The sequence below is a fragment of the Equus quagga genome, chromosome 3, assembly GCF_021613505.1.
Source record: "Equus quagga isolate Etosha38 chromosome 3, UCLA_HA_Equagga_1.0, whole genome shotgun sequence".
NCBI lineage: Eukaryota > Metazoa > Chordata > Mammalia > Perissodactyla > Equidae > Equus > Equus quagga.
Genome location: NC_060269.1, coordinates 121,262,079 through 121,284,130, shown reverse-complemented (window position 1 = coordinate 121,284,130; position 22,052 = coordinate 121,262,079). Strand labels below are relative to the sequence as shown.

Sequence of the window (22,052 nt, the reverse complement as noted above, 5' to 3'; positions counted from 1 at the left end):
ATTATTCCACCATTGTATGATGCCACTTATACCCACTGGCTGACACTACTCCAAACAAAAGCCCAAGACTTGAAAGAAACTTAGGATTTTAAGTACAACCAATGATTAACCACTTAATAGAATTCTCTTTCCAGTCAAACAATCCTGTCCTTAGACATTGTGCATCTTTTCTCTTTATAACATGCTAATCAATAATACTGAAAACACCAGGTACACTCAAGGACGACATTACAGAATCGTGATGGGGAGCACAGAACACGGAGTGAGAGAGACTGTTTAGGTCCATCAGTTATGAGCTCTGGTTACCTTAGACAAATTATTTAACGTCAGCTGTCCACCTTCTTTTACAGGTTTTTCTGGGGATTAAATGAGATAATGCATGTGTGTAAAGCACTCAGGACAGTACCCGACCCCTCATGCACATACAAAAATTCTAGCTATTATGTTTATTACTGAAATCAGACAGGCAGACTGTGGGGCAAAGGAATAGGCTTTGTAGTCAGATCTGTGTTCAAATTTAGATGATGACACTTTTACATAATACTGGGAATAACATAATTTTATGTTCTGAGCCTCAGCCTCCTCCGCATAAAATACAGTTATTGTGAGGATGAAATGACATTATACTAGCAATGTAGCACAAAACTTGTCACTCAAACCGTTCCTGTCACCCTACCCCATATCCAGAGATAATAAAGTTAATCGCCCCTTCAACATACTTGAGATGGGAAAAACAAACGTCTTAAGGACACTAATGTAAGTATTACTATTTTTTAAATTTTTGGATAATATTTAATTAAACCTGCGACCAATAAGTAGACAGTAAAAGAATGGATTTTACCTAATTTTATAAATTAATATTAAAAAAGTACATATTTCCTCCAAATTGTCATCTGTATGGGGGTTATACAACAGAAAAACAGAGGAGGGTAGGTAGGAGGGAGAAGAGAATAAGATACACAATCATTCTGTTGCCTGGTAATATGGTTATAGAACCATTGAGTTTTTGCAGACTCAGCTTTACTGCAGTTACAAGTAAGGCTGTAATTGGAATCAGAATATCTATTATATTATCTCCTAAATATATTCAGGAGAGTCCAATTATATCTCCTTTTACTCAATGGCTTCCAATATTAGACATTAAAGAGACCACATTAATTGCTTACGTTTCTTGAGCTAGAAGGAGGTCATTAGACAAACGGTCATGCTTGCAACATCATAGGATCTGATGAAAGAATATTGACTGGAAAACTAGCCAGAGACTTTAGAGGCACAACTGTAGAACTTAGGTGTGATTAAAGGCAGGTGCTACTTAGTAGGAAATTATGAGCATTACCCAGGGTCCTTTCCAAAGGTTTATGTGTTTTTATTTTGTTCCCTGAGAAAAATAAGAATAATTAAAAGTTCTCATCTAATAATTATTTTGGCTCAAGTTTCTGGAAGAAAACAATCTTTGGCTAAATAATTTAGGTTTGTCTTTTATTTATTTTGTTTTTAATGGTATCTTACTATACATATATTGTTTATATAATTAGAAATGCAGAGGCAGGTACTGGAACCACGGAAGAGATCTGAAATCCCATGTTCTGCGTTGTTGGAGCAGAAGAGTGATTTCAAATGTTCAATTGTGAATCTGACAGCAGCTGCTCAGACAGAGAGGGTACAAAAGGAAGAAACCACCACTCAGGAAACAATGAACTGTGTACTTTAAAGGTTAAGACTTATATACTACATTTTCAAATACGGCATTGAAGAAATCAAACACCTTTAAAAGGATAGAAATTAAATAGAAACCACTCAGCAATATGTCTCAAATTTCTAGACCACGACTGCAATAGCCAGAGGGGAAATGAAATTTTCAATTGCATCAATATACCTTCCAGGTACCAAGTGTTGATTGAGCCTCTATGCAGTAGGCATCTACTGCTCATTTCAGCTCAGCATCTGCTTCTTCTGAACAGTTCTTTGGTTTTCTTTGGAAAACTCTCCTTCCCCAACTGTAGGCAGTCTTGAGGGACCTGTTCATCAAGATACCAATCTTCTTTCTGACTTAAAGGTGGGCACATGGCCCATGCTAAGCTAATCATAGTCAATTGGCATTCTGGACACATGAAAAGGCTGAGCACAGATAAGATTGATTCGGTGGCACCTTGAAGTAACTATCCATTAGTCAAGCTGCCTTGGATCACCCTTGACCTTCCTGTAAAGCTTTTCATTTGACTCTGGGAACTACTCTACCTACTTAAGAATACACTCAGCTTCCACATTATGGAATTTTAGGGGAGGCATTTCAGTCCTCTGCTGGAAGCCAAGTCCTGTCCCAACGCCCATCTAAAATAGGTGGGCATTGACCCTGGACCTGGACTTGGCTAGTCAACTTCTTCAGGAAGCTGAACTCTGTTCCCTGTACCCCAATCACTAGCTGGCTTTTCTGCTTTGCTTGGAATGATGACCTAGAACCACAATGCAACTACCCTGCCCAAAAAAATCACTAGGGTGCCTAGAACCTTCCCCAACAGGCCCTACTTGCTAGATCACATCTGCTCCAACATGAGCAGACGCCCTAACCAAGCCCTGAGTCCAGCATTTTCTGGGATAACCGGCTTGTTACCCTAAGGAAATGGCACAACAGCCAAAAAGCTTTCCACATCCCTAGCTTCCTCTCCTTTACCCTCTTTTTCTGCAAATGTGATGTATCTAAGTTATAATGAAGGTTGGAACAAAGAATATCCACTTACCCTGATGATGTAAAACATGGTTATCTACTTCAAAAAACTGGTTGCTTTTCATCTTACAAAAGAGTTCAATTTTTTTAAAAGAATTATTGAGTGATGAGGAGAAGGGAACTTTCCTTCTCATATGGAGAACTGCTCGTGGTCAGAGAGCCAGTGAGTACCAGAACCAGGCCAATATTTGGAAACTGATAAAGTCCAGCCCAGCTCTAAAGCTTTAACATTCATGGATGCATTCATTCATTCACCAATTAAGCTTGCTCTGACCTCTCCCTCTAACTCTGTTTCTCCTCTACTGGGCCCTATTCTACCTCAACACATTTTTTCCAACCACGACCCTCTCCTACCCTCATGACCTTGTTAGATGCTTAGATATCACAGCGCCCTCCCTGATCATTCTTCCTTGAAATGTCACCTACAAAGTTTTAAACATATAGTGGTTTTGACCACTTTTGACCACTCCAATAGTAATCTTTTGACCTATACACATAGGTATATAGCAACTGAGAATAATTAGTAACAGATGTTACAGATGTACCTAACTTATGCACTGAGGACAAGACAGACATAAGAGCACATGTAAGCATCTATCAGGTAGGTTACTCTAATACGGAAGTACATAACACTTCAAAGAAGTCTCTTGCATGTAATAAATGTTTACTAAATTTTCCATTTTAATATCAGGCATGCAAAAATTTCTCATACTTAATAGTCTTGTCCCTATCCTGATACCCGCGCTAATATATTTTCCTATCAGGACTCGTCATTACCATAAATGGTAATGATATCTTTAAGTGTCTCTGTGGGCACTGATCTGAAAATAAAGTGTGACAACAACATTTCTTGTCTAAAACAGGAAAAAAAAAACCAGTGGCTTAACACTTCCTGAACTCATGCTGAATTGCAGCAAACTCCAAAAGTAGTACTATGAATTGTAAGTGGTAGACACTGGAAAAAGCATTCCTGACATTCAGAGGAAAGGCCATCCTTGAGCAGCATTACATGAAAATCTATGGCATGTCTAGTGTTGGGCCTCACACATAGGAAGCACTCAACTTCCTTGGCTGCCAGCCTTGGCTATTAACCCAGGAAAATAATCATCTTGGGCATGCTGAGTTACCGGAAATAAAATAAAACATTTATTAATGCCAAATCATGCTTAACAGGAAAAGGAAGAAGACTAATGAAAGATGAAAGGAAATTAATGATATTGCCTTGGGAATATCCCATAGATCACTTGGTCAGATAGAAGAAATAAATAGCATGTTCCCAATATAGATTTAAAAATTGGCACAGAAACAGATTGCATTAGCAATGAGGGCTTTCAACTACCAGATATGTACCAGGTATCTCCTGAAAGTCTCAGTTAGCTAAAAGCATCGTTGACTTGTCTAGGCATCAAATTTATCTCTGGGAAGATACAGGAAACAAGATGAGGAACTGGTACTATGGACTGGATTCTAATCAATGCAAAAGTGATAAAGTAGTAATGATACTCATAGAAAACATAACTGTACCAAGGATCTTCTGACACTCAAAGAGGGGAACATCAGGCCAAGCTAGACATATCTTCCAGAATTCAGGAGGACACATTTCAAGTTATCATCAAGACCTGAAATGGCAGAAGTCCAGAAGGCTATCTAAAGCAACACACTGACTAATTGTGAAAGGTCCTAACAAGGAGGAAATAGGAGGCATATTCAAACAGACCACTGCTGCTGCACAGGAAGGCCGTAACAAGTACAAGAAGATAAAAAAAGACCATGGGAAACATTGGAAATTGGCTCACATGTTCAATACAAATAACAGATGCACAGACATCTGAGAATAGAAGAAAGGTGTTTTCAAAAATGTTAGAGACTACCGAAATGTTTTCTTCCTTCCATTTGGAATGCAAGGAATTGATGAAATAGGTCTGTTGCCTGCAATAGATGGTGTAATGTTAACAGATAATAAAATAAAAAGCAGAACTTCTCAACTCCTACTTCTCCTAGGTCACTCCATCCTCTATCAGGGATAATCATCTTAAGACTAGAAAGATTAGAACAAACATTAGTTGGAGGAACTACAGCAAAAGAGAAGGTAGGAGATTATCAACAACCACAAAAAGAAAAGCTAGCACATGGCTGCTCTAAATGATTTCATATCTTGTAGCATATATATATATATATATAATTTTTAGACCTACAGAACTGTGAGAACCTGCAGAATAGTTAAGTAAACTGTCACTTATCATAGAACTATAATGAAGGAAAGAGGTTCCAAAGATACAGGAACTACTGCCCCAGTGTTCTAAAAAGGAAAGAAGATGCATCCTGTACATTATAAACTACTGTTAATGAAAATAGCGGTCCACAGACGTGCTCGCAGAGTTCACTGATTTATATAATGGGAACTACACCTTCTATGGTAAAAAAAAAAATTTTTAAATAATTAATTCAGAGGTTAAAAAGAACATTTCCCTTTTGTATCAAGAATTCAGTTAACACTGAGTAGGACTTCACTGTTTTGAAAGTCGTGTTTCTCATACACAGGATGTACACTCAGAGATTAAAAAGGAAATTTTCACCTTTAAAAAAGGTCCTTTACATTACTAAGCCTGAACAATAATGTTATTGGTCAATGAGTTTGAGGTCACTGCCAGTGGAAACTCAAGTGTAGATGATTAAAAGGGAGGTAGGTGTTGACCACCTGGGCACAGAAAGCTTTCACAGACTTTCTTTCCTTCTCTTTTTTCAAATACAGCCCTCAGCATTGGATTTCAACAAGGATTTCAAGCTAGGCCCTATTCTTATAAAATCGAGACCCACAATTCTAAGATTATGTAACAATGCAGACTCACAACCATCTGACAAACATGCACAGAGGGGGCTGGAGTTGGAGCACTCCTTTGGTTCCCCGCTGCCCGCAAGACCCTCTGAAGGAGTCTACCCTGGGTTACACTCTCAACTCCTGTCCCTCTTCCCCTCTCCTGGCCTAGTACCCCGGGCCTGGGTGTCTGGGTCAACATGGGGCATCTGACCAGCCAGGCCAAGTGGATTCCCTTCTGGGGATGCAGACTTGTGATCCAGAGACAGAGGCAGAGGCAAGAGACTCGGCACTCAGCAGGTACTGTGACGGAGAGTCGGGCTGGGGGTCGGGGGGCGCAGCACAGCACCCTGAAGCCACATGCTTGCCACAGGTATTAAAAGGAGAATGGAAAAGACATACAGAGAAAAGAACCAAGGTAACACTGGGCAGAGGAAGAGACCTCAACAACCGAGTCACACGAGGCTCTGCTGGGATCCAAGAGGATCTTTTGGACAGTTAAAGTCAAAGCCTAAGGTGATGAGGGCTCTGAAGCCAGACTGCTGGGGTTCCAATGAGAGGATAAGGACACACATGGTACAATTAATAAATGCACAGATGACATGAAAAAAATCAGAATTCAGGAAGGTTTCAAGAGGTTGAAAAAACTGAAGGTCCCCTACTAAGGCCTAAAAAAATCAACTGCGCAAATACAACATGGGGGACAACTGGCCTAGCAAAACGTGGAGCGAATAAATGGTTTCATTGCTTTCTTAGCAAGAAATAACTTGCAAAGATCTAGAGCTGTGAGAGAATGGAATGGGCTGCCTCAAAAGTGGGCAGGATTCCCACCACTGAGAGGTATGCAGGCTATAGCAGGGATAGTGTGGCACTATATCACTTCTAGGTTTCTTCCAACTCTAGAATTCCACGATCGTACCCTTTTAAGAAGATTTTTTTAAAAAGACAATTATGAAGTCATCAGAGAACCACTAATATAGAACGAATGTATGAGCAAGTTTTCACCGCTTTGTATATGGAAAAGAACTTTAGTTGATAAATTAGTAGATAAAAATGCTTGCAGGATAGTTAACCCCACAGACTTCAGTAGCACTGCACACACAGGAAGATACAACTGAATGATAGTTCTCCATGAGCCAGCCCTTAAAATGTACTGGAAAAAAATACAAAAAAGCAACCAGGAAAGTTATCTGAATTATCACAACTTTCATTTTTAGAGCTATTTATGCATTTTAAAAACAGGTGGAAACATGACTGGTTCCAACAGACTAGCCCTCCTTTTATTAAAAGCAGCAGAAAGTTCCAAATAACATCATTTTTCTACCGTATTATTCTCAGAATGAGTCAGTGGAGTTTGACAAGCACCTGCTTCTTCCCTCCACTGTGACTTTACAAGAGAGAAAAAACAATTCATCTTTATTTTTTTTTAAACAAAGCCTTAACAATCAGACACTGAGAACACCCAGTGAGGAAACTAAAGCCTACCTACTAACTATGACTTTGGCAGAGAAGTCAGTGCAGCACACACAGCAATATAAATGGCCCAAAAGCAAGAAGAGCTTTTTACTCTATGGAACCAGACACTATCCGGGATAAAGAAAGGTGTGACACACTCGTCTATCTATTGAAGACAAGCACTGTCATAATCTGGCATGTAAAATAGCCAATGATTCCACTGAACAAGGTTAGAAAAATAAGAAACCCATAAAGAAGCACTGGAGAACTCCATCACGTCCCGACACAGCCCTGAGAATGGGTGTGGCCCTGGGATGGCTTGTCTGCCATCAGCACTGTGGGGAGTATTAAAAAACCCACTGAGACTGGGTAGACAAGACAGACTCAAAGATCTAGGTGGCACTTGCACAAAAGCAAGTAAGGCAGGTCTGGCATCCTTCAGTTTGTCAGGATGTGGCTGAAAAAAAAAAAAAGACAGAAACCTCCACTAAGCAGATTAAACCAGGATGTGTGAATGACAGCTGGTGGGCTGCAAAGACTTAAAAGACCCAGCACAGTGCTCGGTGACATTGAAGCAATGACACCTACACATGTGTGAGATTGCCATCAGCTCTACCCAACTCATAGGTGAACAAGAACAATGAGCGGATAGATTGAACAGATGCTTCACAAATCTTCTAATGCCATAAATAAAAATCACCCAGTGAAGAAAGAACCTCTTAATGCAATGCTTGTGCCTCCACATACTACCATCACTAATTAGAATCATGAAATCAGCCCCTTAGATCTGCTGGAATACCTGTAGCCATCATTGAGTAAAGTGCAACAGGCCTATACACAATAATAAGAAAACTCCATGACATTTCAAAACCACTCCAGCATGTTAAAAGTTCAGCTTCCAAAATCTGAACAGCTTGATTATCCCAATCACTCACCAGACGCAGAGTCAAGTAACATTTGTTTAGCACCTACGTTACAGCAAGTGCTTTCATTTAATTTCTCCACTCTGAAGGATGTCCCTGCAGTTTGGAGCACCTCAAGAGTCAAAAGAACACGATGATGACATGAGAAACTGCTCTCATCAACTAATCATGGAGTGAAAAGTCCTGGCAATAGAAATTATCAATCCCAAACAGATTAAACCCATGAAGTCCCTACATGTCTATGATCCATAGCAACGAGGAACAGGTAAGACACTAATAGTTATGTTTACTGAAGTTCTAAAGAATATCCAGAGAAAAGAAGATGGAAGAAGTAGAGGACAGAAATCTTGATTTTAGAATAAAGCAATACTTTCTAAGAGAACAAAAGAAATGTATGCAAATATACATATTTTGGCACATGTGGCTTTTCCCACTCTTTTCTAAGATGCAGGGAGGTTTTCAGTCCTCATCCCAGTGTTTTCTTAGGAAATGGCACCATCATTTCGGGCTCAGGGCCCAAAACTTTAGTCATTTTTGACTCCTTTTTCTCTTTACCACTCCATGTCCTATCCATTAACAAATTTGTTAGCTCTACCTTCAAACTATATCCTGAATCTGACCACGTGTCATCACCTCCACTGACACTTACTAGTCCAAGCCACTATTTTTCTCCTTCTTTCAACTCCTATTCCCAAGACGAAACCAGAATCTCTAGGGATCAGCGAGTTTAAAGCTCCTCAGGAGATTCCAATGTGCAGCCAGCACTGGTCTACTCTCTAGCCAAAAGGCAGATGATTTACTGGTAGGTATCGTTACCATTTTGCCAAAGGAGTCTGAGAGATGTTACATGATTTGTCCAAGGCCACACATCTTGGAAGAGCCAGAAGTCAGATATTACTCTGGGCCTATTGGGAGCCCCAAGTGCCTCATTTCATTTTCTCTTAATTATTTATAGGGTGTTAACTTAAGATGCTGAGGAAAGTGGGGATAGCACTAAATGAGTTATAGTTTCAAGTTTTGTTGTTGTGTCACAAAACAAATGCACTCTACTTTTTCAGTGGCTACTATGTCAAATAGTCTAGTACCAAAGACAATAAAGACACGTGAAGTGTTAACAGTTAAGATGGTGATTCTATTAGTTTGTGTCCATGGAATTAAAAAAACAAAAGGACAATTCCAGCTGAATATATGAAAAAGTGTCGGTCATCTTATAAAGAAAACTGTTAATTCAGACTGAAGATCTTGGTGTTCAGACTTAGTTAAAATTAAAACACATAGGGGAGCAGTTCACCAACCATAAGGATAAATTCCACAGGGAACGTCTCTTAATAGGATCGAGGTAAATTCAACTCGACACCTGGGGAAATTAAGAAAGCTTTGTTCTCCTTTGCTAATTATATTCACTTGGAAGTCACCAAAAGGCCAACTGTGTAATAATTCTTTCACTGAACTTTAAACAAAAAGACAAGAATCAGTAGCCATCCGGGGTTGAACTGAGCCAACGATTCAGAAATTTCCCTCCCCTCCTAGGTCAAATTCTGGCTTTTTAAAAGGATTCCCATCTGTAGAGTACAAGTCACAACAGCATCTAAAAAAGTCAAGTCTAAATGCAGATACAGTAAGGAGAGAAGAGAACTAAAAATCAAAAATAATCACACAAAGGTTAGACACAATGCACTCGCTCTAAGGCACTGTGGGCTCGTTTTCTGATCCTCAGAGGTGGAAATAATCATTGCATCCTGAAGCTAGAAACCCAGCACCCATCCATGGAGAAATCACACTAGGTAAATTAAGAGTCTCAAAAAATGGGCTTCATCTCAGCAATCAGGGAAGGCAGGTAAATTGGGGCCTGTGGTAAGTTTTCATTTTCTGTGCATTAACCTGTAAAAGACTATTTAACATCACAGTGGGATAAATCAATAATTGTAAACTAAAGAAAATAAACCTCTTGAAAATAAAGTTGCCACAGAAGTTTCAGACTTTCACCAAGTTGTTAAGGTATTTCTTCCTGGTGAAAATGACCACATATGTAGGCTACAAATATAGGATGAATAAAGAGATTAATTACTCCAACATACTAAAAGTAAGTAGGTTAGCAAAAACTAGTAATGACACTGCAGAAAAGCTCATATTCATCAAGCTCCCAGTGTAGATACAGCATCAGCTAAAAATAAACTACACGTGTTTACTTTTCACTTGGTTGAACTGAATGTTTAATTCAGAATTTTAAAGAAAGTCTTCAAAACCTAATAACTGAGTATCATTATATAAACCTTATCATTTCCGAGAGGGGAAATTAAGAGAAGTATAATCAGATCTATTAAGTACCCGGGCAATAGACAAAAAATTTACCAAAAATATCCATACTTTCTTGGTTTCTTGGCTGGCAACCTACAAGGCTTTATACAATCTATTCCTCATCCTCCCTACAAGCAAGTAAATTCAAGGATGTACACCGGTGTTTTTCAACATTGCTGCCAATCAGAATTACCTGGGAGATATAATATCAATGCTTGGTCCGTATGCCCAATGGATCAGACTGACCGATTCCATTGGTCTGTGATGGGCTGGACATCAGCATCATTTACAAGCTCCCTATTTGATTCACTGTGCAGCCAGGGCTGAGCACCACTGAGGTATACAATGTAGCTATAAGACAGTTCGCATTACACACGTCTCCCACTGCTCTGACCACACTGGACACACTTTTACTAAAGATGGCAGACAGAGTAATTCTTCCTCAGGTCATTTCTCTAACCATTACTCACAACTGTGAAAGTTACAAAAGTTGAGTAAGTCCACCTGAGAACATTTCTCACAACCATTCTGGCACTGATGGTGGATTGAACCCAACTTAAGCTTAAAGTATAGAGCAGCACATCAAATTTTGGGTAAAACCTATACAGAGAGATCTGTTTGATTTCTTTGGTCAGAGACAGAACATGCCTGGGTTTTTTGTTGGTTTTTATTTTTTTAAGTGGAATGAGACGGACTAGAAGGGAACTAGAAAGGGTTAACTACTCACAGCAGTTAGGATGACAACACAGTGGCAGAGCAAGGGATCCAGGAAAAATGGTCTTGGACAATAGGGGCACTCAGAACCAAAGAGCTCTAACATGGGGCAACGAGTTTGTCCAGATGAGCTAGCCAAGAGCAACAGTCGGGAGAGGGAAAGCAAACGATAATCAGAACCCTTGGCAGGCCTGGTTTGGCATCAGAACTGCTCACAAGCGCATAGCCCTGAGTCCAAGCTGGGTCAGGGACCAGGGTCTCCTCTCCCAGAGCAAGGCAGGGCCTCTAGTTCTGGAGCTCTATGAGTTGCTGTGACAGGGACTCAGGGTGATTTATGCCACATCCTTAGAGGGCTAAGTCAGAGCTCTTTAAATATCTCCTACCTCTAAGGTTTTGATGGCTGGGACAGGGCAAAATCTACATGAGGGTGAAGGAAAGATGAGGGGAAAAGATGGACTGCAGATGCTGGAGGAGATTTCTTTTACACCAAGTTGCCTTTCCTTTAAGACCAGAGTCAGCCACAGGGACCTGAGCCAATTACAGAAGCTCAACGATTCTAAATTGGTGTTGGAACAAACTCTCTCTCTGATTACCCTTGCATACCACTGTTTGCTTGCTTCACTCATGACAGCCAACCTTGTATTCTAAATAGGCCTGACCCACTAAAGTGGTTTCCTGGTCTAGACCCTAGGCTGGCTTTGACCTTCTTATTAATAGTCTCTGCCTAAACTGTCACCTGACTAACCCAATCTCATTATGCACGGCCCCAGATGGATCAAGATCAGTCATCTTCAAAGACAGGCTCACACAAAACAAGGAACAGAGCCTTAATTTAAAACAGACACTTCCCTTTGCCCAATTAGCTGTGAAATGACCCATGAAGCCAAGTTCTATAGTCCCCTTAGATCAATAAAAGCGATGGGAAGATTGCATATAAAAGCATACTACTCAAAGATACTATCTATGTACATATATTTCATGTTAACATTTAAATGAAAACTTACAGGAAAGTAGGGCAGCATGGCTTTTGCTTATCAAATCTATTAAAAAGAGATTTTTTTTTTTAATGGGAACAAAACAACAGGCTTCAAAAGATGCCATATGTACTTACATAAAACCTCTAAATTGCCACAGGGGCCATGTCAAAAGCAGTATTATGTAAGTACTAACATAATGTGTAAGGTTTTATGAGACCTTTTGTTGTAAGGAAGGAAGTTGAAGGCTTAAATCTCTACTTAAGAGCAGAGTATACCCATATGTGTATTTTTAATAAGCTTACTTTAAGCCATGATTTCCATTGTAAAATTTTATATTCTGGAAAATTCCAGTAAATCCTAATATGTAAGCCCCTGCTAGAGGTATAATCTACAGCTGCGCTGTCCAGTATGGCAGCCACTAGCCACATGCAGTAACTGAGCACATGAAATGGGACTAGTGCAAACTGAGATGTACTGTAAATATAAAGTATACAGTAGATCCCAAAAAATTAGTACAAAAAAAGAATGCAAACTATCTCATTATTAATTTTTATATTGATAACATGATGAAATAATATTTTGCATATATTGGGTTAAGGAAAATATAAAAATTAATTTCATCTGTTTCTTTTTATTTTTAAATGTGGCTATTAGAATATTTAAAACTACACACATGTCTAGTATTTGTGGCTCACATTTTATTTCTCTTAGCATTAAGAAATGAATGCCAATTCGATATAAGTAGATTCCATGGAATCATTAGTTAAATCCAGGTTGGTCTAAATTCTGATCTCTTCTGCTAGCGGAAAGGATAAAAAAGAGTAATATCCCTGCTATTATGTAAGGGCTACTGTATGAAACCTTAATAGTAAGTTTGTACTTGTATTTCAGCAGAGTCTACAAAAGTTCAGCAGATAAAAATGAACCAATCTTTCTGAAACAATAGTATACCCAAAATATACCTGGTCAAGTCTAACTAATTGAAAACTTCATTTAAAAATACTTTGTTTTATGACATATGATATAATTTTAAAACTGATGGAGATGAAAATCAACTAAAAAACTCTTTAAAAGGAAATAATTCAGAATGATGGTCAGTTTCAAAATCAATAGCTTCCACTTTATATGTGCTCACAGTCACAAACAAGAACATATAATTTTAGAAAGGATCTCATTCAAAATATCTTCATAAAATATAAATCATCTAGGAACAAATCATTAAAATGGGTAACATTTATTTTAAGAAAACTCTCCCCAGCACATGAAAGAAATACCTATTCATTGGCTTCAATGACTCAACATATGAAAACTAGGCTTCAGTGACTCAATATATGAAAGATGTCAATTCTCTCAATATAAATTTATAAACATAATGATTCAATGATGCATTTGCTGGTTCAAGTGGAAAAACAGAGATGAAAATAACAAGAAAAAAATTAGGGAAAAGAGCAGTTAGAGTAGAAATGTCATGAGGATATGTTTTATTAGTTGCAATAGAGGAATTTGATAACAGGGGCCAAAAGAGACAGACCAAAATAGAGGGGGAAGGGAGAAAAGAGGGAGAAGACGGACTCCAGACACGACTCAACGGTATATGTACATTCAGTATAAAAAAAGCACCTCAAACCAGTACGGGAAGGATCAACTAATAAAATATATGGTTATCATGTCAGGTGGATAATAATTTGAGAAAAAATAAAATTAGGCCCCTACCTCAGATCTCACAACAAAATAAATCCCACGGGAATTGCACATTTAACTGTTTAAAATGAAACCTAAAAGTACTAGAAGAAAAATGTAAGTGAAGAATGATCATTTTCTTCAAATAAGAAATGACATTAAAGAAGACATTTTAAGGAAAAAACTGAAAGATTATATTTAATAAAAATGCATGTGCATGAGAAAACACTATAAGAAAGTTAAAAGATAAACTTTAAACAGAAAAGAGTTAATATCATCAAAATATGGGAAGCACTTAAAATTCAACACCAAACAAACTTCATAAGGGGACATGAATAAACAACCCAGAAAAAAAATCATCACTAAACTTACCAAAATGTGTTCAATCTAATAAGTAAAGTCATGTAAACCTAAAGTTTCTTTTTTTCATTGTCCCTTCACAAGGATGAAAAAGAAGGCTCTCCAGTGCTGGGGCAGGGGTAGAGAAAGGAGCACCTTGTTCACTCTCAGTGGACGTGTAAACTCGGATCATCTTTCTGGCAATTTTGAAATATGTATAAGCATTCATTTAAAAGGTATATACTTTTGACCCAGAAATCCCTTTTCTTGGGACATTTTACAAAGAAATAATTAGAAAAGTGTACAAAGATGTTATTCAAGAGTGATTTGGTTTTTTTAAAAAAAAACCGGAAATGACCCATACGCCCACCTATAAAGGATTCCTTAGTAAATTATTATATACTAACAAAAAAAATGCTAAGCTGCCAAAAAATTAATGACCTATGAATTCAACAAATAATTACCGAAGCCCTACTAAGTGTCAGGCACTGCTCTAGACACTGAAGACATAAGTAGTGACAGTAGACAAAAATCCCTTCCTATGGGTGAAGGTGGTCAAGAGGTACAAACTTTCCAGTTATAAGATGAATAAGTCCTGGGGCTGTAATGTACAGCATGGTGACTATAGTTAAAAATACCATATGGTATATTTGAAAGCTACCAAGAGGAGATCTTAAAAGTTCTTATCACAAGAAAAACATTTCTAACTACATGAAGTGATAGATATTAACTAAACTTATTGTGGTAATCATTTTGCAATATATACATGTATCAAATCATTACGTAGCACACCTTAAACTAATACAATGTTAGTTATCAATTATATTTCAATTAAATTAGAAAAAATAAATTTAAATATCTCATTCTTCATGGAGTTTACATAAATTTATACTTGATAAGCGAGGATGAAATACTGAGTGGGGAAAAAAAGACTAAAAATAATGTAGACTCTGATGCACTTTTCTTAACAAATAAGTATATTTCTCCTCTCCTGGAAAATAGTTGGAAAGGATATATACTAAAATGCTAACAGTGGTTATATTTAGATGGCATAGTCTGGGGTGATTTTCACTGTCTCCTTGACACCTTTTTGCAGTGTGAGTTTTTCCACTGAGCAAGTGTTACTTCTACAATCAAGAGAACAAAGTTAAGCTCTTCCACTAAAAACAAAGTTCAGAGTTACCCATTCATCTGACAAACACGGCAGGTTACTCTGTGGCAGGCAAGGCTGTTAAGTGTAGAGCATACAGCAATGAAGAGATCACACCAAAACTGTTCCCTTCGTGGTGCTCAGGTTCCAGTAGGAGGGTATCAAGTAGGTCTGATTATAAGCCATCTCAAGTTCACCTCATCTCTAGCTCATAAGATTCATTTATCCATTCAACCAACATCTGAGCTCCTACTATGTGCCAGGCAATGTCCTCAGTGGGAGCAATGCATCAGTAAACAAAACAGACAAAAATCCCTGCCTTTAGGGAGCTTCCTATTAAGAGAGAAGAGCATTGAAAGATTTGGGCTCAGTGAACAATGAAGAATGAAACTGTTGCCTTGACAACATTTACATTGTAATGAAACTACGTGAATAGAGACCCAGGAAGAAAACACTGTGCTAACTCCAAAGGTATATTCTGACCTACACAATCTTTCCTATGGCTGTAAGGCAGGCATATGATTCAATTCTGTTTTTGCGACAAGATCATGAAAAAAACGACTGACGTACTATAGATTAGAAAACCTAAAATAGTTTAGTTCTGCCATACCAAATATCTCCAGAATTACACTAAGTAAAATGACATGTTTTTGGGGATTCTCAAATATTAAATCAATTATCACTATGCTCACACACCACCTCTCTCATAGTGCCACGTCAGTTAGAGATTTTTAACTCTTCTTCATGTTTCTTTTGGGACCTCCTTCATGTTCTTTTAGAATCTCCTTCATTCACCAGATCTTTTTGTCCTAACTCCCAATTAGCTGGCAGACAGCAGGTGCATAATACATGCTTTGTAAAAGAACAAAGAGTCTTAGTCATCTTTTACCTGGACATCTGAAATAGCCTCCTAAAATTTTCGCTTTAACAATTCATATAGAAACTACATCAGTGATCCTTTTGCTATCTTTTAAGTAAATGAAACATAATATTCTATATAATTAGAAACATTTTAAAGTTGCCATTTATACAGACCAGTTTAGGAAAACAATCCCTAAAACAAGTCCTAAACTTATCACTTAAAACGTTTTACATAACCAAATGAATGTTTTACATTTTAGCAGTATAATATTCAGCAGAAGAAAATGCAAACCATTGGACAGGTATGTATTTTTTGTGCATTTCCTTAGTTTTGAACAACTGAATACTTAGTATTTTGTAAATTATGAGCTCTACAACAGTTCTCTGATTCAAGCAGGAGCTGTGGGCAACCTGAGTACCTGATGGTGACTGAGCCTATTAGTTGCCTACCCAACAACCATTCTCCCTTCTTCCTTTGGTAACACGACACTGAGTAATGTGCCTGGCTAGAACACTCCATTTCCCAGCTTCCCTTGCAGATGGGAGACAATGCAAAATAAGCAGTAGTCTTTGTGCAACACTTCCAGGAAAAGCCTTTCATCTCTTACTCTTCCATTTTTTCCTGCCTGGAACTCCTAAACGATGGCTGGAGCCCCAGGGACCAACGTCATGACTTTATGGAAGTTATACCCTCAGGATGGAGAAGCAGAAAGGCATAGGAGCCAAGATCCCTTACTACTTTATGTAATGGGCATAGCCAACCTGGACTGACTATGTGCATACTAGTTTTGTTTTGCTTCTTTTGTTTTTTGGGGTTTTTTTCCTCCTCCATATTAGTTTTACAAGAGTCAGGAAAAACTCTGCTTTGTATAAGTCGCCATTATTTCAGTCCCTGTTTCTAGCATTATTAATGCTGTGTTCAGAGACTCATTTGATTTAGCTGGGGGTAGAAGTGAAGAGATCTAGAATTCCTAGCCTTCTGTTTTATCTAGTCTTGCTTTCTGGCAAATTTATCTTCTATCAGAGTTTCAACTATTATCTCTGAAACTTCAGAGTCCCAAGTTTGGTTTTTTCCACATCTAACCTCCAAATTTCTAAGTATCTTCAAAACATTTGCATGTTCCACAATTACTTTAAAATCTGAATTAATATTTTCTGTTATTGATCCTCGCCAATTTCCTTAACTTTTAAGAGATTCTCCCAATCAATCAGGGTAAAGCAGAGTTCCTCAAACTGTGTTTCACCTGCACCAGAATATCCCGGGAAGCTCATTAAAAATGTAGTCTCCCAGTCCCACCCAAGATCTACTGAACAGAATTGTCACGAGTCAGCCCAGGAAACTGCAGTTTTAATGAGATATCTAGGATCTTGTAAACATTAAAATTTGAAATTACTGCTTGAGAATCTCCTTTTATTTTACCACCTGTCTCCTGCCCTATATTCACTACGTCCACTGATGTGAGCTTTGTGACTTCATTTCCTACCATTCTCCCCCTCACTGTTCCTTTTTCACACCCGACTCTCTCTTGCCTTGAGGCCTTTGCTCTGGCTGTTCCCTCTGCCTGGAATACTCTTCCCCCATATCTCCACCAAGCTAACTCCTTCATCTCCAACTTTTTATTGAAGGCTAGCCTAACCAACCTATTTAAACTGCAATCCATCCACCATCCTCACACATCTCACCTTCTCTTTATTCTTCCCACAGCACTTATTACATAATGAATTCTATAATTTGCTAATTTACTGTGTTTGCTGTCTCTTGCCGCACTAGAATGTAAGGACCTCCAGGGCAAAGCTTTTTCTGTTCCGTTAACTGATGTATCCTAAGTACCTGGAACAGTACTTGTATGAGTATGATTTACTCAGAAACATCTCTGATTCTTACCTTCTCATTCTCACTCTCCATTTCACTGATAATCCTGGCCTTTGTCATTTTTAGACTTTTCTTTTTTTTTACAATAGAGTCTACCGCCAGTGCCATTCCCTCCGAACTATGCAACATACTTCGAGACTTATCTTTCTAAGACACTCTTTTGGTAATGTCACTCTGCTTATAACATTTTGGCTCCTAACTGACCCTGTTAGAGACATTACACATTGATGTCATGATTGAATGAGAAATTGGATTAAATGAACTCTAAGACCCTCTTCAAATATTCAATTCTATGTCTATTTGACTCTTGGCATTCAAAATGCTCTGTAATCTAGCAGTGCTTTATCTATCCAAATTGACATCCTACTCCTTCCAAGTTTCCCTCTGCTTCTGGCCAATTTCCTTAAGAACTCTCAAATAAGCCATGTTCACTTTCATCATTTTTTCAATTGGTTACTTTCTGCCTTTAATATCCTCCCGACTACTGAAAAAGATGGCAACATCATTTAGAGCCTTGCTACTCAGGCCTGCAGGGCCGCGTCATCCAGCATTACCTGTGAGCTTGCCAGAAACGCAACTCCAGCCCCACCCCTGATCTACTGATTTAGAATCTGCATCTAACAAGATCCCTGAGTGATCTGCGTGCACCTTAAAGTTTGAGAACACCGGTGAGTGCCATCTCAAATCCTTCCTCAGTGAAGTGTTTGCTTGGTAGACCTCATGCTGTCATGTCCTGACCTTCCACAGGACTTACAGCACCCACAGCAAGCACAATGTCCAATTAATAACATCCCCTCTTAATTATTTATTCCTTATTTCACGTAAGTCCTTTTGCCCCAATTTGGTTGTAAAAAACTTGCACATAGAACAGCCATGCATCTGGCTAACCTGCATGCAGGGATCAGAAATCCATTCAAGTCACTTCAAAGAAAAAAGAGCCTGTTCTAATGCTACTTAGGACTGGGACTAGGAAAGTCAGGGAGGGAGGTAATCCAAGGTCTAGCCATCCTCTCTCAGCATTTGTGTCTCTCTGCCCCATTCCTTCCCTCCAATCCATTTTCTCTCCTATCTTCCTCTGTTCACTCACAGTTTCTCCTATCAGCAGCATTTGCATGACCTATTACACCCATTCTATCCTCTACCAGCCTGTTCACCTCTGCCCCTTTCTGCTTCAATTTTCACTCTAAGTCTCTAAGCTTAACTCTTCCCATGAGAGAGATGATCACAAGAGAGAATCTTTTTGAGCCAAACCACAAGGTTACAAGTGTCTGAGCACCTATGGATTGTCTGCCCTTGGGTCAGGAGCTCATCCTGGCCCAATCAGCTGAAGCCAAGGAGGCTGCAGTTCAGAACAAGGCCCTTCAGGCAATGGGAGCTGTCAGAGGAGAATATTCCTTCAGAAAGAAAAGTGTGGGCAGAGCAGGCAATGAGCCACATTGCCAGCCCACAGAGTCATTGTTTATGTTGTCCTCACCACAGTCCTGAGCAAAATGCTGAGCACATAATAAACTGAAACCAACCAATATAGGAGGGAAGGGTCATTCACCAAGCACTACTATGCCCCTGACACTGTGCTGGATGCAAAGGGAATACAAAGATTAAATAAGAAACAGCCCTTGTTTTCCCAGCATTCTTAATCCAAACATGTCACTGAACTAGCTTCGACCTTGGACAAGTACCACAGTTTCCTCAACTATCAGAGGGGACCACCTTCATCAACAGGAGCATCATAAGGTTCCATAAGGTAATCTTTGTGAAAATGCTTTGAAAAATACATATGCCAATCAAAAACAATAACGTAGTCTCTCAATACTAATAAAATCCTCTCACATGCCACAGGTTTGCATTGTTTTCTGGTCTTTTCTCTTTTCCCATTTCCCACAATATACAATCCATAAGTCGCTATTATTTGAGAGAACAATCCCAACTGTTACCACTGTATTTGCACTACGTGTATGGCTCACTCAAATGATGATTAAGAAAATTCATTCATTTCATTCAGAAGTGTCAAAAGATACATTTTTTACTGTGTACATTTTAAAATAACACCATCATTTATTCAAATGTGCATCTAAAACTGTAATGCCCTATATATTTTTCCATTATATTACAAATAACAACAAGTATGTAATAAATTCCTAAGTAGGACACGGGTCAGTTTTGACTCTTTTGTGGCCTCTCCAGAGCGGTTTCATTTAGCATTTCCTAAGCGCTGTGATCAGAAATCACAGATATTAGAGGCCAGTGCCCCTGTCTTTAACATGGGGACTCTGAGGAGGAAAAGCAATAAAATGGACTGTCTCAAATCCCTGGAATCCTATGCTCCTAACTTCTGTATCTTTTATTCTAAAATCACTTTACCACCTGCCTCACATTAGAGGGCAGGATGGGGGAATGGTGGGAATCAGTGATGATGGCAAGATAGATTAGTTCTCAAAAAAACATGTTATTCCACCCTTTGTGGGATTCAAGGATGGGTTTACGGGAGAGAATAAAACAGAAGAAAATAATACCCGAGATATGTACAATTGTGGCTTTGCCATGAACAAAATCAAGAAATATTAATGGAGTGACTGCAGCATGCTAGGCAGGATGCTGAGGGCTCCTCGGATAGGATGAAGAGAGTGTCTTGGTCCTCCAAAAGCTTACTTGCCTTTACCCTTTGGCATCTGTTGCTCGTTGCTGATAAGTGTAGCCATTCAACAGCTGGCCCTGGGTGGAGCAGCTTCCACCTCGCTAAAGAAGTCAGCTCAGCTGGCCAAAGTGCGGGGACCAGACAAAAGGCAAAAAAAAAAAACCACAACGAAACCTCAGACCAGAGCCGGTGAGACTCCACTGCAGGAGGCAGAACTGCAGAGACTGTAATGCACAGTATCCGCTGAGCACCCAACCCCAATTAAGGCTCCTCGCGCTCGGAAGGCAAGGGGCTGGGGATCACAGGATCTTGCAGCCAGGGAAAGACAAACCCACTCTTCGGGGGGACGTGGGGGGAGAGCTGCAAAAAGATGGGCGGCGGATTGGGGATCTGGTCACCGGAGTGAGGAAACTGAGTGGAGACGGGAGGTTTGCGCGCTAGTGGGGAGGGAGGTGGGCAGCGTGAGAGCGCTCGTTGACAGGGACCGAATGGTCACGCTGCGGTGCAAAGCAAGCCTTGGGGCTCCCGCTGAGGACACCAATGCCGGGGCTGGAGCTGGGAAGGGGTCCACGAGCGCACTGCAGGCGGCGCAGGGAGAAGGGTCCGCCAGGGTTCACGCTCGACCGCCGGACTTGCCCTGGGGAAGTGGTGGGTCGGGCATCTCTTCCACAGCACACGCAAGCGCGCACGCACACACACACACACACACACACACACACACTCACACACGCATGGCCCGACCCCAGGCTGGCTCCGAGCCACCTCCGCCCGCGCCCCGCGCGGGGCTGCGGCGGCTACTCACCCTCCGCGCGGGAGCGGATCTCCGACACGGTCCTCCGCATGGTGGGCATCGCGGCGGCCGCCGCAGGTGGGTCCTCAGCCGGGACTCTGCACCTGTCACGGCGCCGCGCCGGCGGGAGACCTGGTTCGCGGGAGCGCTCAGCAGCCAGCCGCGCGGGCAGCGCCACCCACCCAGGACAGCGCGGCGGCCGGGCGCGGCCCCCGCACGCCGGCTGGAGCAGAAGGACGCGAGAAAGGCGGCGGCAGCGGTGGAGGTGAGCAGCGATCGGCGAGGGGCGGAGCGCGGGCGCCGGCGTCGGGGGAGGGGTCGCGGGCGCGCGCGCTCGCTCCCGCGGCAGCGCGGCGAGGAAGGCGGGAGACGGGCGGGTAGAGACCCGGAGGAGCCTCCTCCGCCCGCTCGGCTTCGGACCGTACCATCTCTGCGCGGGGAGGTGGGATCAGCGCCCAGCCTCCATCTCCCTCGGGCGCCCTCCCTTGGCCCCGCGACTGGGGCTTATCCAGTCCTTCCTCAACGGCTTTCGGACTTTCCCAAGTCTTGGCCGGAGAGGAATGGGTGCTCTGGCTCCTGCATCCCTGCGTATCCCCTCTCGCCACCCTCTGGCTTTTAATAACAATGGAGTCGGCCTTGGTCTGGAAAGTGGAGTTGGATCTGAGTGCGCAGGGGAGGGGCGAAAGGGGCTGGGACGCCGAGGGTTAAGTCCCCGCCTGAGCAGTGGAAGGGCGCCGCTTGGTTGCCGCCGGGGTGGAATTCTAGCCTCCGTTTGCGGAGCCGCACTTGCTCCCTATCTGGCCCCCGAGCAACAGGC

General features: G+C 40.7%; 1 protein-coding gene across 2 annotated transcripts in view; it reads right to left on the bottom strand.

The window, feature by feature from the left end:
* Positions 1–21,374, bottom strand: part of LOC124237237 (phospholipid-transporting ATPase IA-like) — a 220,743-nt gene extending 199,369 nt beyond the window's left edge. For both annotated transcript variants that reach the window (XM_046656693.1, XM_046656694.1), the window contains exon 1: positions 21,248–21,374. In XM_046656693.1, coding sequence (XP_046512649.1) covers positions 21,248–21,296 — 49 coding nt within the window. In that variant the 5' untranslated portion in view covers positions 21,297–21,374. The remainder of the gene's footprint in view (positions 1–21,247) is intronic.
* Between the last annotated feature and the right edge of the window lie 678 nt (positions 21,375–22,052).